The sequence below is a fragment of the Salvelinus fontinalis genome, chromosome 31 (genome assembly GCF_029448725.1).
Source record: "Salvelinus fontinalis isolate EN_2023a chromosome 31, ASM2944872v1, whole genome shotgun sequence".
In the NCBI taxonomy this organism is placed as follows: Eukaryota; Metazoa; Chordata; class Actinopteri; order Salmoniformes; family Salmonidae; genus Salvelinus; species Salvelinus fontinalis.
The window spans coordinates 17853260-17868061 of NC_074695.1; the positions used below are offsets into that span (position 1 = coordinate 17853260).

The following is a 14802-nucleotide window of genomic DNA, read 5'->3' on the forward strand; positions in this document are numbered from 1 at the left end:
ACAAAAAAACTAGAAGATCGGTGAGTCCATTTTTTAAATTTTATTTTAGAGGTAAATGCAATAAACATTCACATTCCCGTTCTAATAAATAAATATGTATTATGTACAGCAAGAATTGTAAATACAAATTATTTTCCTAACACATTCATATTGAATAACACTCAATGCATTTAGCCAAGAGGCGCATATTTACACCTGCAAATTCATTACAATTTGTTCAGATAATACTATTCCAAGGCCACAAATTTCATACACATATGAACCATTCAGGGTGTTATGTAAGAAAATACAGTACCTGTCAAAGTTTGGACACACCTACTAATTCCAGGGTTTTTCTTAATTTTTTACTATTTTCTATATTGTAGCATAATAGTGAAGACATCAAAACTATGAAATAACACATATGGAATCATGTAGTAACCAAAAAAGTGTTAAACAAATCAAAATATATGTTATATTTGAGATTCTTCAAAGTAGCCACCCTTCACCTTGATGACAGCTTTGCACACGCTTGGCATTCTCTCAACCAGCTTCATGAGGTAGTCACCTCATACATTTCAATTAACAGGTGTGCCTTGTAAAAAGTTAATTTGTGGAATTTCTTTCCTTCTTAATGCGTTTGAGCCAATCAGTTGTGTTGTGACAAGGTAGGGGTGGTATACAAAAGATAGCCCTATTTGGTAAAAGTTAACTGCACCTCAGATTGCAGCTCAAATAAATGCTTAACAGAGTTCAAGTAACAGACACATCTCAACATCGACTGTTCAGAGGAGACTGCGTGAATCAGGCCTTCATGGTCGAATTGCTGCAAAACCAACCATTCTGCAGCGATACACCATCCCATCTGGTTTGCCCTTAGGGGGTATATAATTTGTTTTTTAACAGGACAATGACCCAACACAGCTCCAGGCTGTGTAAGGGCTATTTTAACAAGAAGGAGAGTGATGGAGTACTGCATCAGATGACCTGGCCTCCACAATCACCCGACCTCAACCCAATTGAGATGGTTTGGAATGAGTTGGACCGCAGTGGAGGAAAAGCAGCCAACAAGTGCTCAGCACATGTGGGAACTCCTTCTATAATGTTGAAAAATCATTCCAGGTGAAGCTGGTTGAGATAATGCCAAGAGTGTGCAAAGTTGTCATCAAGGCAAAGGGTGGCTACTTTGAAGAATCTAAAATCAAAAATATATTTTGATTTGTTGAACACTTTTTTGGGTTCTACATGATTCCATATGTGTTATTTCAGAGTTTTGATGTCTTCACAATTATTCTACAGTGTAGAAAAGAGTAAAATAAAGAACAACTCTTGAATGTGTAGGTGTGTCCAAACTTTTGACTGGTACTGTATGTTTCCTATTTTTCAGGTCGAATAGAATGTGCTATTATTTTTGTCATGTACACATCAGGCATGTTGCAAGCATGATTAACTATTTTTAGTTACAATATTCAAAACTATTAACTTTTACAATAATTAACATTTTTTGATTTTACAAAATATATCAACTCTTTTGGTCTCTATAAAAACAGTAACAACCACAAAGTTCAGTCATGAACTTATAACATCTGGAGCAAATACATTTACCACAACCCTACATTTTAAAAGTTGTCCAGATTGACCCCCAAAACATGCTCAGCAAAGAATGGGTATGAAGTCATTGGTTTAGACCATGTATAAATAAATTAGAACTTCATAGCAGCCAACCAGGGTTGAGTGGTGAAACCCCTACTGACATCATTGGACATCATTGGACTATGGCTCATCATATAGACAGGATTGCATCTCCAGTTTAAGTGCAACTTGATTTAAAGCAGCCATGGAAAGCCAAGCAATTAGCCCACATGCACATTTATTCAGAATTGGATTCAATTGCCTGCATACTCTGGATCTTATGTTCGTTTGAGATTTCAACCAGTAGGCTCAGAGCTGACAGACCGGAGGACAGGCATTAGAGAAACAACAAACCACAGACACACTGTGCACAGGTGCCATTTATAGATGTAGGATCTTAATTTGAGCCAGTTTGCTGCAGCAGGAAAAGAATCCTGCAGCAACAGGAAATGTGAATTATTATGTGGATTATAATTAATGGACATTTCTGTAGGGGTTGATCCATTTTCAAAGGACAAACTCCCAAATACATTTTAAAACTCAAACACACTACAAGTTTTACATTTTCTGCATTGCCGGAAAGTTCTCCTGCAACAAGGTGATCAAATTAAGATCCTACATCTGTACTCGAGGGGCTCCCAACTGGCGCACAGGTATAAGGCAATGGATCTCAGTGTAAGAGGTGTCACGACAGTCCCTGGTTCCTCTCTACTATGTAAAGAGCTTTGAGTACCAGTATCCAGGCTGTATGACATCTGGCCGTGATTGGGAGTCCCATTGGGCGGCGCACAATTGGCTCAGCGTTGTCTGGGTTTGGCCAGGGTATGCCGTCATTGTAAATAAGAATTTCTTCTTAACTAACTTGCTTAGTTAAATAAAGGTTAAATGTAAATTTAAAAACACGGATGTAGGGTGCGTTTGTAAATTCACTCTGGAGTATGGAACGCCGTTTGGGTCTTTATGTGTCAAAAAATATACACGTTCAAATAAGCTTTTAATTTGATACGTCAAATAACACAATTCCATTATGGAATGTTGTGTGTGCTGAATTTGCACGTGCAAGCCAAGCACCACCATTACGATCACTGTCAAAGCTGTACAATACTGTGTTGGTAATAAGTCATTATTTGTTCGACCGAATGGGAAAACGTCTCTGTGAGCATTTGAAATTAGATCAGGATCAAAAGAGCAGGATCAAAAATGTTTGCAAATATCTTTGATGCAGCTGTTATTAGCAACTTCTGGGGTAGCTAGCTAGCTTTAGCTTGGTACCTAGCTAACACCAATGCAATAGTATTATTTGACACATCAAATAGTGTTATTTGACGTGTATCTTTTTTGACACACAAAGACTCAAACTGCTTTCCATCCTGGAGTGCCAGAGAACGCTCAAACCATTAGTACTAGTTATTATGAAAATCAAATAAAAAAATAGCAATACTGTTTTCATTTCGACTTTTGCTTTAAAAAGCAGCTCAAACAAAACATGTAAAATGAAATATAGCCATTGAATTCTACCATGCAAATATACTGAGCATTATCGGGAAATAATGCACACTCCAGAATGCCCTTCAAGCCAATCGGAAAGGAGCCTTTTCACCACCATTTTACTGAATCAAATCCCGGGTGTAGTTAAATGTAGTTGGCGAAATAAAGGTGATTCTGATATTCATGTGTTCAGGAGTGGTAAGAGGGGATCTCCTTTAGAGCAGTGTCATAGATGACTGTTGTTGTTAAAAGATAGGAGAACACAAGGACTTCACATCTGCATGACACAAACACCTATGGTCAGATATAGATTTTAGACTCAGTATTTTTGCGTGTTATTTTTTCTTTCACATCTGTCTACTGTGAACAATGTAAATCTATTGATATGTGACCCTATGGGTGAAAACTGCTGTACATTAGTGCTGAGATCAACAGCTTAACAGACAAGCTAAAAAACTCAATACTGGTACAGTACTATAGGTCCATATAATGCTAGAGGTTCAGAGACTGTGGGAGGAGGTGGTGGATCAAGGATCAATGGGTTGTGTACAGTACATAATGATGGTGAGATCAGAGCCTGCATTTATAGCTGATAGTGCTGATCTAGGATCAGATCCCCCTGTATATAATACTATGATCTAAATGGCAAATCCTAGATCAACACTACTACTCTGAGGCTGCAGCCCAATTAAGATATTTTCTCCACTAATTGGTATTTTGACCAATCACATCTAATCTTTTCACATCAGACATTTTTTTAGAGCTGATCTGATTGGTCAAAATAGCAATTAGTGAAAAAATTCTCTGAATTTGTCTACATGTGTAAATGCAGTTTGAGACTATGAATACAGATCCTGTGTAGATGGTGATCTGCGATGCTGGCCTGGATGTGGATTCAGTTTGTCCTCTCTGTTCCGAACAGGGACAGGAAGAAGGAGAAGATGTAGATAATATCTAGGTAGATGTTGAGAGTGGCAAAGACGTATTCCTCTGGACTTATTGTGTAGCGCTTGTTCCCCATCAGTAGCTGTGTGTCAAACGCCAAAAACTAAACAGAGAAGCAAACAATTGAAGCGTTAGTACAGTCGTGGCCAAAAGTTTTGAGAATGAAATAAATATTAATTTCCACAAAGTTTGCTGCTTCAGTGTCTTTAGATATTTTTGTCAGATGTTACTATAGAATACTGAAGTATAATTACAAGCATGTCTTAAGTGTCAAAGGCTTTTATTGACAATTACATGAAGTTGATGCAAAGAGTCAATATTTGCAGTGTTGACCCTTCTTTTTCAAGACCTCTGCAATCCGCCCTGGCATGCTGTCAAATTAACTTCTGGGTCACAACCTGACTGATGGCAGCCCATTCTTGCATAATCAATGCTTGGAGTTTTTCAGAATTTGTGGGGTTTTGTTTGTCCACCCGCCTCTTGAGGACTGACCTCAAGTTCTCAATGGGATTAAGGTCTGGGGAGTTTCCTGGCCATGAACCCAAAATATCAATGTTTTGTTCCCCGAGCCACTTAGTTATCACTTTTGCCTTATGGTAAGGTGCTCCAACATGCTGGAAAAGGCCTTGTTCATCACCAAACTGTTCCTGGATGGTTGGGAGAAGTTGCTCTCGGAGGATGTGTTGTTACCATTCTTTATTCATGGCTGTGTTCTTAGGCAAAATTATGAGTGAGCCCACTCCCTTGGCTGAGAAGCAACCCCACACATGAATGGTCTCAGGATGCTTTACTGTTGGCATGGCACAGGACTGATTGTAGCGCTCACCTTGTCTTCGCCGGACAAGCTTTTTTCCGGATGCCCCAAACAATCGGAAAAATGGGATTCATCAGAGAAAATGACTTTACCTCAGTCCTCAGCAGTCCAATCCCTGTACCTTTTGCAGAATATCAGTCTGTCCCTGATGTTTTTCCTGGAGAGAAGTGGCTTCTTTGCTGACCTTCTTGACACCAGGCCATCCTCCAAAAGTCTTCGCCTCACTGTGCGTGCAGAAGCACTCACACCTGCCTGCTGCCATTCCTGAGCAAGCTCTGTACTGGTGGTGCCCCGATCCCGCAGCTGAATCAACTTTAGGAGACGGTCCTGGCGCTTGCTGGACTTTCTTGGGCGCCTTGAAGCCTTCTTCACAACAATTGAACCGCTCTCCTTGAAGTTCTTGATGATCCGATAAATGGTTGATTTAGGTGCAATCTTACTGGCAGCAATATCCTTGCCTGTGAAGCCCTTTTTTGTGCAAAGCAACGATGACGGCTTGTGTTTCCTTGCAGGTAACCATGGTTGACAGAGGAAGAACAATGATTCCAAGCACCACCCTCCTTTTGAAACTTCCAGTCTGTTATTGGAACTCAATCAGAATGACAGAGTGATCTCCAGCTTTGTCCTCGTCAACACTCACACCCGTGTTAATGAGAGAATCACTGACATGATGTCAGCTGGTCCTTTTGTGGCAGGGCTGAAATACAGTGGAAATGTTTTTGGGGGATTCAGTTCATTTGCATGGCAAAGAGGGACTTTGCAATTAATTGCAATTCATCTGATCACTCTTCATAACATTCTGGAGTATATGCAAATTGCCATCATACAAACTGAGGCAGCAGACTTTGTGAAAATTAATATTTGTGTCATTCTCAAAACGTTTGGCCACGACTGTACATCTCTCTTTGATAGTTGTCATTGATAGACTGTGTAGTAAATCAGACTATATCGGTTTTACACTTACCATGGTAAACAGTAACGCTCCCAAGGCGCCATAGACACCATGCACCCAGGGCACCTGCAGCACATGACATGTGATATTATATCTATGAAATATAATTTCCAACACATTTAATTAGATCTGACCCAGCTATAGGCTTGGTAGAGACCTCTGTCTAGTTCTTCATGTGAGTCTCCATCTGCATTAACTTATTCATCTAATTAATTATATAGGTTCTGATTAGGGTAGTTTAACTTCTTACTATGTATAGCACTTTGATTAGCAGTCTTCCTGTATGACAATGTGCTCTACAAATAAAGTGTATTATTATCTTACATATCCGTAGGGCAGGGCGATGGCCAAGACCAGTCCAGACACCATCATGACCATGCAGAAGGTAAACAATACGCCTTGGCATGAGGTCACGTCAAACTGAATAGGACAGAAGGGAAGATAGGAGAGAAAAGAGAAGGTAACTTGATCACGAGTTAAAAATAAGAACTTAGAACAATTTGTCATTCATAGTAGCTTTCTTTTAAATTGTAGCAGTTCCTTTTTCACTGGAGGAACGTTCAGGCAGACTGACCTTAGTTTGGAAGCTGACGAGAGTGACGGTCAGACAGACCATAGCAGTAATGCCCAGGCACATCACCACTGACTTGGTGTTGTAATAACTATTAAAGGGGAAATATATGTTTGAGAAATGATTTGACAAGTATTTCGTTTCTAAGAAATGACATACTAAAATGGTTATCATACAGTAATAACATTTGAATGACTTATTTTGGTAAATACACAGTAACAAAGCAAAGATAAAATCTACAACAGTGCAGCTGTGATATGGTGACGTATCGTAAGTCCCTGTTAGTAAGACCATGTAGACCTTTGGCATAACTGATTGACACTGACACAGTTTCATGCATGGCTGCCCAACCCTCTTCCTGGAGATCTACATTCCTTTCAGTACAACCCTCATTTAGCATACCTGATTAGCTCACCAAGACCTTAACTAGCTTTAATATTACATTAGCAGTTTACCTGGCTGCAAAAAAACATCATACTAGCCATATCAGTCTGAAGAAGCAGGCATTCAAAGCATAGTGGATGAGACAGACACAGTGTGAAGTAAGACAACAGAGGCAAACCAACTGTAGGCACAGCTGTGAAAGACTGTACCTGGATAGCATCCCTGTCATATAGGAGAGAGAGAGGGTCTGCAACAGGAGAGATTACAAAGTAAAGAGACATTACTGAGAAAACCTATTGTAGGTTACACTCAAAGGAAAAGTATGTGAGTCTGAATTATGTGAGGTATTGTCTTCAGACAATGTGTATAAATGTGTATAAATGTTATTGTTTCAAACACTACATGATACTTACAAAGACGGCGAGCAGGATCAGATTCCATGGAAACTGTCTCCTATCGGAAATACAAATAAAATATAGAAGTACTGTCGTTACATTCTGCTAAAATGATACATTCTCTATTCTCGTAATAACTGAAGTTGCGTTAACCACACACATTAAAGTGTTAAAGCCACCTTGGTCCAGGACAGCAGACGAGTGTAATGTATGTGACAAAGAATACAGCACTGTGTAAAGAAATAAAACATATATTTTAGTACTTTCAGAATGAAATCAACATAGTAATGATGTATGCAAGATCAAAGCTGTGACTTACTAAGAAGCCCAGTACCATCCAGGGTTGGACTGAATGTAGTTCTTCACTGGTTCACTGATGAAGGAAGCACAAAGAATTGTAAGTATGCGATGTTTGTCCATTTCCCTTAAAGTATTTGGTATATGTGTTTTCTTCATTTTATGTTAAACGTTCCATATGAGTCATCTCAAAACTTGCAGCTTCCTATCTAGTTCCTGTGAATGGTTCATCTCTGGTTCACAGACTGATGGAGTATTACTGAATGGTTCATGTCTGGTTCACAGACTGATTGAGTATTACTGAATGGTTCATCTCTGGTTCACAGACTGATGGAGTATTACTGAATGGTTCATCTCTGGTTCACAGACTGATGGAGTATTACTGAATGGTTCATCTCTGGTTCACAGACTGATGGAGTATTACTGAATGGTTCATGTCTGGTTCACAGAGTGATGGAGCATTACTGAATGGTTAATGTCTGGTTCACAGAGTGATGGAGCATTACTGAATGGTTCATGTCTGGTTCACAGACTGGTGGAGCATTACTGAATGGTTCATGTCTGGTTCACAGACTGATGTAGCATTACTGAATGGTTCATGTCTGGTTCACAGAGTGATGGAGCATTACTGAATGGTTCATGTCTGGTTCAGAGAGTGATGGAGCATTACTGAATGGTTCATGTCTGGTTCACAGACTGATGTAGCATTACTGAATGGTTCATCTCTTGTTCACAGAGTGATGGAGCATTACTGAATGGTTCATGTCTGGTTCACAGAGTGATGGAGTATTACTGAATGGTTCATCTCTGGTTCACAGAGTGATGGAGCATTACTGAATGGTTCATGTCTGGTTCACAGAGTGATGTAGCATTACTGAATGGTTCATGTCTGGTTCACAGAGTGATGGAGCATTACTGAATGGTTCATGTCTGGTTCACAGAGTGATGGAGCATTACTGAATGGTTCATGTCTGGTTCACAGAGTGATGGAGCATTACTGAATGGTTCATGTCTGGTTCACAGAGTGATGTAGCATTACTGAATGGTTCATGTCTGGTTCACAGAGTGATGGAGCATTACTGAATGGTTCATGTCTGGTTCACAGAGTGATGGAGCATTACTGAATGGTTCATGTCTGGTTCACAGAGTGATGGAGCATTACTGAATGGTTCATGTCTGGTTCACAGAGTGATGGAGAATTACTGAATGGTTCATGTCTGGTTCACAGAGTGATGTAGCATTACTGAATGGTTCATGTCTGGTTCACAGAGTGATGTAGCATTACTGAATGGTTCATGTCTGGTTCACAGAGTGATGGAGCATTACTGAATGGTTCATGTCTGGTTCACAGAGTGATGTAGCATTACTGAATGGTTCATGTCTGGTTCAGAGAGTGATGGAGCATTACTGAATGGTTCATGTCTGGTTCACAGAGTGATGGAGCATTACTGAATGGTTCATGTCTGGTTCACAGAGTGATGGAGCATTACTGAATGGTTCATGTCTGGTTCACAGAGTGATGGAGCATTACTGAATGGTTCATGTCTGGTTCACAGAGTGATGTAGCATTACTGAATGGTTCATGTCTGGTTCACAGAGTGATGTAGCATTACTGAATGGTTCATGTCTGGTTCACAGAGTGATGGAGCATTACTGAATGGTTCATGTCTGGTTCAGAGAGTGATGGAGCATTACTGAATGGTTCATGTCTGGTTCACAGAGTGATGGAGCATTACTGAATGGTTCATGTCTGGTTCACAGAGTGATGGAGCATTACTGAATGGTTCATGTCTGGTTCACAGAGTGATGGAGCATTACTGAATGGTTCATGTCTGGTTCACAGTGTGATGGAGCATTACTGAATGGTTCATGTCTGGTTCACAGAGTGATGGAGCATTACTGTATCAAAATGTAGGACTTCTGACCAGGCCTGACCAGATAGAACTATTGAAGGGTGAAAAGTAGCATCCATATTCAGAGGTATTAGAAGACTTACCAGAATGTGAAGAGAGCCACTATAGAAAGAGTGACAAGAAGTTGGATCATCAAGATGGAGTAAACCTAAAAGGAGGTCCCGAAAAAACACAACTGTGGTAAAAGCTGAAGGATGGGTCTGGAGAAGTGGAACCACTATGACAGTCATAGACAGAGCTATGGATGCAAGGACTGACCATGCAATATATCAAAAGGATAGTTTTAAGCATATTTTTATAGTAGTTGTTTACATTTACAATGCTTACAAATGTTGGAGTAAAACAAGCTTATATTTTGGGGTCTGATGGGGTGTTAAACAGTTAAACTAAGCTCATGAGGCATTGATAAGTTATATTCTTGAAGAGTCAATAGGTAGACAATACGAGTCAAATGTTTAGATACACCTACTCATTCAAGGGTTTTTCTTTATTTTTACTATTTTCTACATTGTAGAATAATAGTGAAGACATCAAAACAATGAAATAACACATATGGAATCATGTAATAACCAAAAAAGTGTTAAACAAATCAAAATATATTTCATATCTTAGATTCTTCAAAGTAACCACCATTTGCCTTGGTGACAGCTTTGCACATTCTTGGCATTCTCTCAACAAGATTAACATGGAATGCTTTTTCAACAGTCTTGAAGGAGTTCCCACATATGCTGAGCACTTGTTGGCTGCTTTTCCTTCACACTGGGGTCCAACTCATCCCAAACCATCTCAATTGGGTTGAGGTCAGGTGATTGTGGAGGCCAGATCATCTGAGGCAGTACTCCATTACTCTCCTTCTTGTTAAAATAGCCCTTACACAGCCTGGAGGTGTGTTGGGTCATTGTGCAGTTGAAAAACAAATGATTGTCACACTAAGTGCAAACCAGATGGGATGGCGTATCGCTGCAGAATAGTGTGGTAGCCATGCTGGTTAAGTGTAAGTTTAATTCTAAATAAATCACTGGCACTGTCATCAGTAAAGCACCCCCACACCATCACACCTTCTCTTCCATGCTTCATGGTGGGATCCACACATGCGGAGATAATCCGTTCACCTACTCTGCATCTCACAAAGACACGGCGGTTGGAACCAACTATCTAAAATTTGGACTCATCAGACCAAAGGACCGATTTCCACCGGTCTAATGTCCATTGCTCGTGTTTCTTGCCCCAAGCAATTCTCCTCTTCTTATTGCTGTCCTTTAGTAGTGGTTTCTTTGCAGCATTTCGACCAAGAAGGCCTGATTTACACAGTCTCCTCTGAACAGTTGATGTTGAGATGTGTCTGTTACTTGAACTCTGTGAAGCATTTATTTGGGCTGCAATCTGAGGGGCAGTTAACTCTAATGAACTTATCGTCTACAGCAGAGGTAACTCTGGGTCTTACTTTCCTGTGGCGGTCCTCATGAGAGCCAGTTTCATCATAGCGCTTGATGCTTTTTGAGACTGCACTTGATGGAACCTTCAAAGTTCTTGATACTTTCAGGATTGACTGACCTTCATGTCTTAAAGTAATGATGAACTGTCATTTCTCTTTGCATATTTGAGCTATTTTTTCCATAATATGGGCTTGGTCTTTTACCAAACAGGGCAATCTTCTGTATACCACCCCTACCTTGTCACAACATAACTGATTGGCTCAATTGCATTAAGGAAATAAATTCCACAAATTAACTTTTAACAAGGCACACCTGTTAATTGAAATGCATTCCAGGTGACTACCTCATGAAGCTGGTTGAGAGAATGTCAAGAGTGTGCAAAGCTGTCATCAAGGCAAATGGTGGCTATTTGAAGAATCTCAAATTTAAAATATATTTTGATTTGTTTAACACTTTTTTGGTTACTACATGATTCTATGTGTTATTTTATAGTTTTGATGCCTTCACTATTATTCTACAATGTAGAAAATAGTAAAAATTAAGAAAAACTTTTTGGCATCTTGGCACTCCTCAATTGTAAAAAAAGATTTTGGAAGCCATAGAAATGTATTTATTCATGACTACATTTGTTTGTGACACGTTTATTCTATTACAGACACCTTAATGCATACTTTAAATTATATTATGTGAGATAAACATAAAAAAATCTAATGAAAAAATATATACAAACATTTTCCTTAAAGTATTTATTTTAGAGAGTACTAATGCTACTGTCCACATTAGAACAAAACATTACTTAAATACATGTAATTTTGTCCTTCAAACATGTAATTGAAATACTGTAGAATTCTATTCATTCCTATGGAGGACTGCTCCTACTAGGATGTGCCAATATGGCCAACCGGTGGCTAATACATAGCATCAGCAATCCAGGGTTTATATACGTCATTAGTAGTAATGTGGTAGTAATAGCTTTAATTATCGCCTACCTTGCGGATAAAGATCCGCCGGATGTTTTTATCACTCCAGCTGAATTCTGTTAGCATCTCCCCGTCACCAGGATAAGTCCCGCTGTAACAGGGGCTGCCGCTGAGGCCCGCTGACAAGTTCAACACACACACACAGTAAATGGGCAGTTATTTTTCTCACTTTCATTGATAGAGAGTGGTGGAGATATGGCGTTTATTTTTGCGACACTGACATACCTTTCTCACTTGTGCCAGTGGCCTCCTCATAGGTGGGAGGGGCTGGTGGCCCTCCTGCTTCTCCACTTGAAGTGCCATACTGCTTCTCTCCTGCTTCAGCAGCCTTGTTCGCGACTGAAAGCTGGGGGTAAATAACATAAGATCCCCATTCAGGACTAAATAGCTGTCTGTAAATACTTTTTAATAATTGACAGAGAGTTCTTATGAGCCAATCTAACCAACTAAGAAGTGATACTTGATCTGAAATTAGCCCCAACTTGTGAATCTAATTTCATTGTATTTGCTTTGAAAATGTACATTTTTTAAAAACAAAAACAATCCACATTTTAAGCAGAAAACACAAATAACTTGCATTCACAATTTGAGGTGAATTTGAAATGTTATCTGATTCTCTGATTGCTGACTGTAAGATGTGGACTGAGATCAGTTCTTAGACAAGTCCTCTGCTGTAGCATAGCTCCAGAACCCCAGACTGTTCCAGAATCAGTGAATTAGACATTACACAACACTGTCCAGATGGCTTATCTGGCCCTGAGCTAAGTACCAAAGAATATGAATATCCATCTCCTGTATCTCTGTACCTCCATATTTCCTGCATAGAAATATAATTAGCAGTCTTATGAGCTAATTTACAGTAATTCGTATAAGTAGGCTAAATATATTTTTATTATTTCATCAGCCTCCAGTCAATGCATAACAGCAACATTTCAGTTGGCTGTGAGAGAAATAGCAATATGAGACAGATGAGGAGTAGTACATCTCTGGAGTGAAGGTAGTGACGCAGGCTAAACACTACCTTTTCTCTATCGCCATACAATCTAGTTTATAGCTGTCATTTTATTTGCCTCTATTCATTCTCTGATGACAATACTATTATCTGCTGCGGAACAGACTTTGCATCATTACTGAGCAACACAATGAGATGAGCTCCACAATAAAGGCACATGAGAGGATGGCAGAGACAGACACACAGCCTATGTACATGCTGCCACAACGCATTAAAAAGGAAAGAAGCTAAGAAACCTATTTGACTATATTCTTGCAGCAGAATGAGCATGGAATGAATAGAGCATAGAATGATAGAATGAGATCTGTAGGATGTATCTGTAAGGCCCTTACCTTGCCCTGGGTCATAATGGCTGTGTTTGGTGTCTGCAGCAGATACTACAATGGTTTATTTATCTCTCTGCTCCAGTCAAAGAAGCTCTGGTTTCCTTTTGTTATTATATCCTTATACGTATCCTTGTTGCCCAGACGTACTTGCAGTCAAAATAAAAGGACTGACACTAGGTCTCTCGCTGCTGTTGCTTCTCTTAGATTAAACCCTTTCTGATGCTGCAGCTTCTTAATCCAACAGCCACGCAGTTAGGATTCTCACAGACCCCCCCCCCCCCTTACCCAAAAAGGAATATTCTAGCAACATCCAGGTGAAGCAGCAGTGCTGTGGGAAGATTGGACTGTACCAAAACGCTTGGCAAAAAGGGGGGGGTACAGATGTATCATTGTGTGAGTCAAGTAAGGATAGGGCCAGAGAGAACTGGAATATTTGGTCTGCAGTAAAAAAATATATATAGGATGACGTAGATGGTATTACATGTTCTGAAAGTTGTGTTTACCCTCTACATCCCTGTCAGAAGCAGTTAGGCTATAAATAAAAACAGGATTCATATTTTTCTGTAGTAACTTAAGAGCAAGAAAAAACAAAGTTTAAAATGGTCTATTTTTAGGTAATGCAATGATTCAGCATTCTACGGTTCATTCCTGAACGACTACTACATTCATGAAAATACTAGAATCTCCTACTTGTAAAACATTAATGTAAGACTGTAGAATATGCATTGATGTTATCTATGACAAATCAGTCTAACAGCGTCATCACTGCAATTCAAAGGACCACAAAATGGCAGAGGATATTAAAATCGTATTTATTAGATATTTACAACATGTCCTGTTGTACTGAAGGTCCTGGAGGACAAGGATTTAAAAATAAGGCAAGTACCAATGCCTCTCCAAGATGTATTCAGGTCTGACAAGTCCCATACAAGTTCTGTTTCTATAACAGCTATTTAAAAAAAAAAAATGAAATTATGATGAAATGATCCACAACAAACCATTCATAATATATTTTCCTTACACTGACAATGTGTAATGTCAATTGATTGCAAAGTTACAGCTGAAACTGAATTGATACACTGAAGTACTTGTTATGTAATATTAGACTGGGTGATATTTCTGCCGGAGCAAGCAGTTGTGCTAGTGATGGAAGCCTTGTTCTGCCCTGGCTGAGAGGTACACCCTGAGCAACGCTAGTGATGGAAGCCTCGTTCTGCCCTGGCTGAGAGGTACACCCTGAACAACCCTAGTGATGGAAGCCTCGTTCTGCCCTGGCTGAGAGGTACACCCTGAACAACGCTAGTGATGGAAGCCTTGTTCTGCCCTGGCTGAGAGGTACACCCTGAACAACGCTAGTGATGGAAGCCTTGTTCTGCCCTGGCTGAGAGGTACACCCTGAGCAACGCTAGTGATGGAAGCCTTGTTCTGCCCTGGCTGAGAGGTACACCCTGAACAACGCTAGTGATGGAAGCCTTGTTCTGCCCTGGCTGAGAGGTACACCCTGAGCAACGCTAGTGATGGAAGCCTTGTTCTGCCCTGGCTGAGAGGTACACCCTGAACAACGCTAGTGATGGAAGCCTTGTTTTGCCCTGGCTGAGAGGTACACCCTGAGCAACGCTAGTGATGGAAGCCTTGTTCTGCCCTGGCTGAGAGGTACACCCTGAACAACCCTAGTGAT

At 40.0% G+C, this 14802-nt stretch overlaps 1 protein-coding gene across 2 annotated transcripts; it reads right to left on the reverse strand.

Annotated features, from left to right (window-relative positions):
- Positions 1-25: 25 nt before the first annotated feature.
- Positions 26-13409, reverse strand: LOC129829696 (protein lifeguard 2-like). 2 transcript variants are annotated; one of them, XM_055891558.1, is made up of 13 exons: positions 13131-13409; positions 12012-12132; positions 11796-11905; positions 9454-9518; positions 7480-7533; positions 7340-7390; positions 7179-7218; positions 6975-7012; positions 6385-6472; positions 6135-6230; positions 5823-5876; positions 5499-5555; positions 4065-4147 (listed from the first exon to the last, which is right to left on the reverse strand). In XM_055891558.1, the coding sequence occupies exons 1-12, from the start codon at positions 13143-13145 to the stop codon at positions 5532-5534; spliced, it is 756 nt and encodes a 251-aa protein (XP_055747533.1). In that variant the 5' UTR covers positions 13146-13409; the 3' UTR covers positions 4065-4147; positions 5499-5531. The 2 variants fall into 2 exon arrangements, with proteins under 2 accessions (XP_055747532.1, XP_055747533.1); XM_055891557.1 differs by lacking the exon at positions 5499-5555 and having other exon boundaries at positions 26-4147; positions 13131-13406.
- Positions 13410-14802: the final 1393 nt, after the last annotated feature.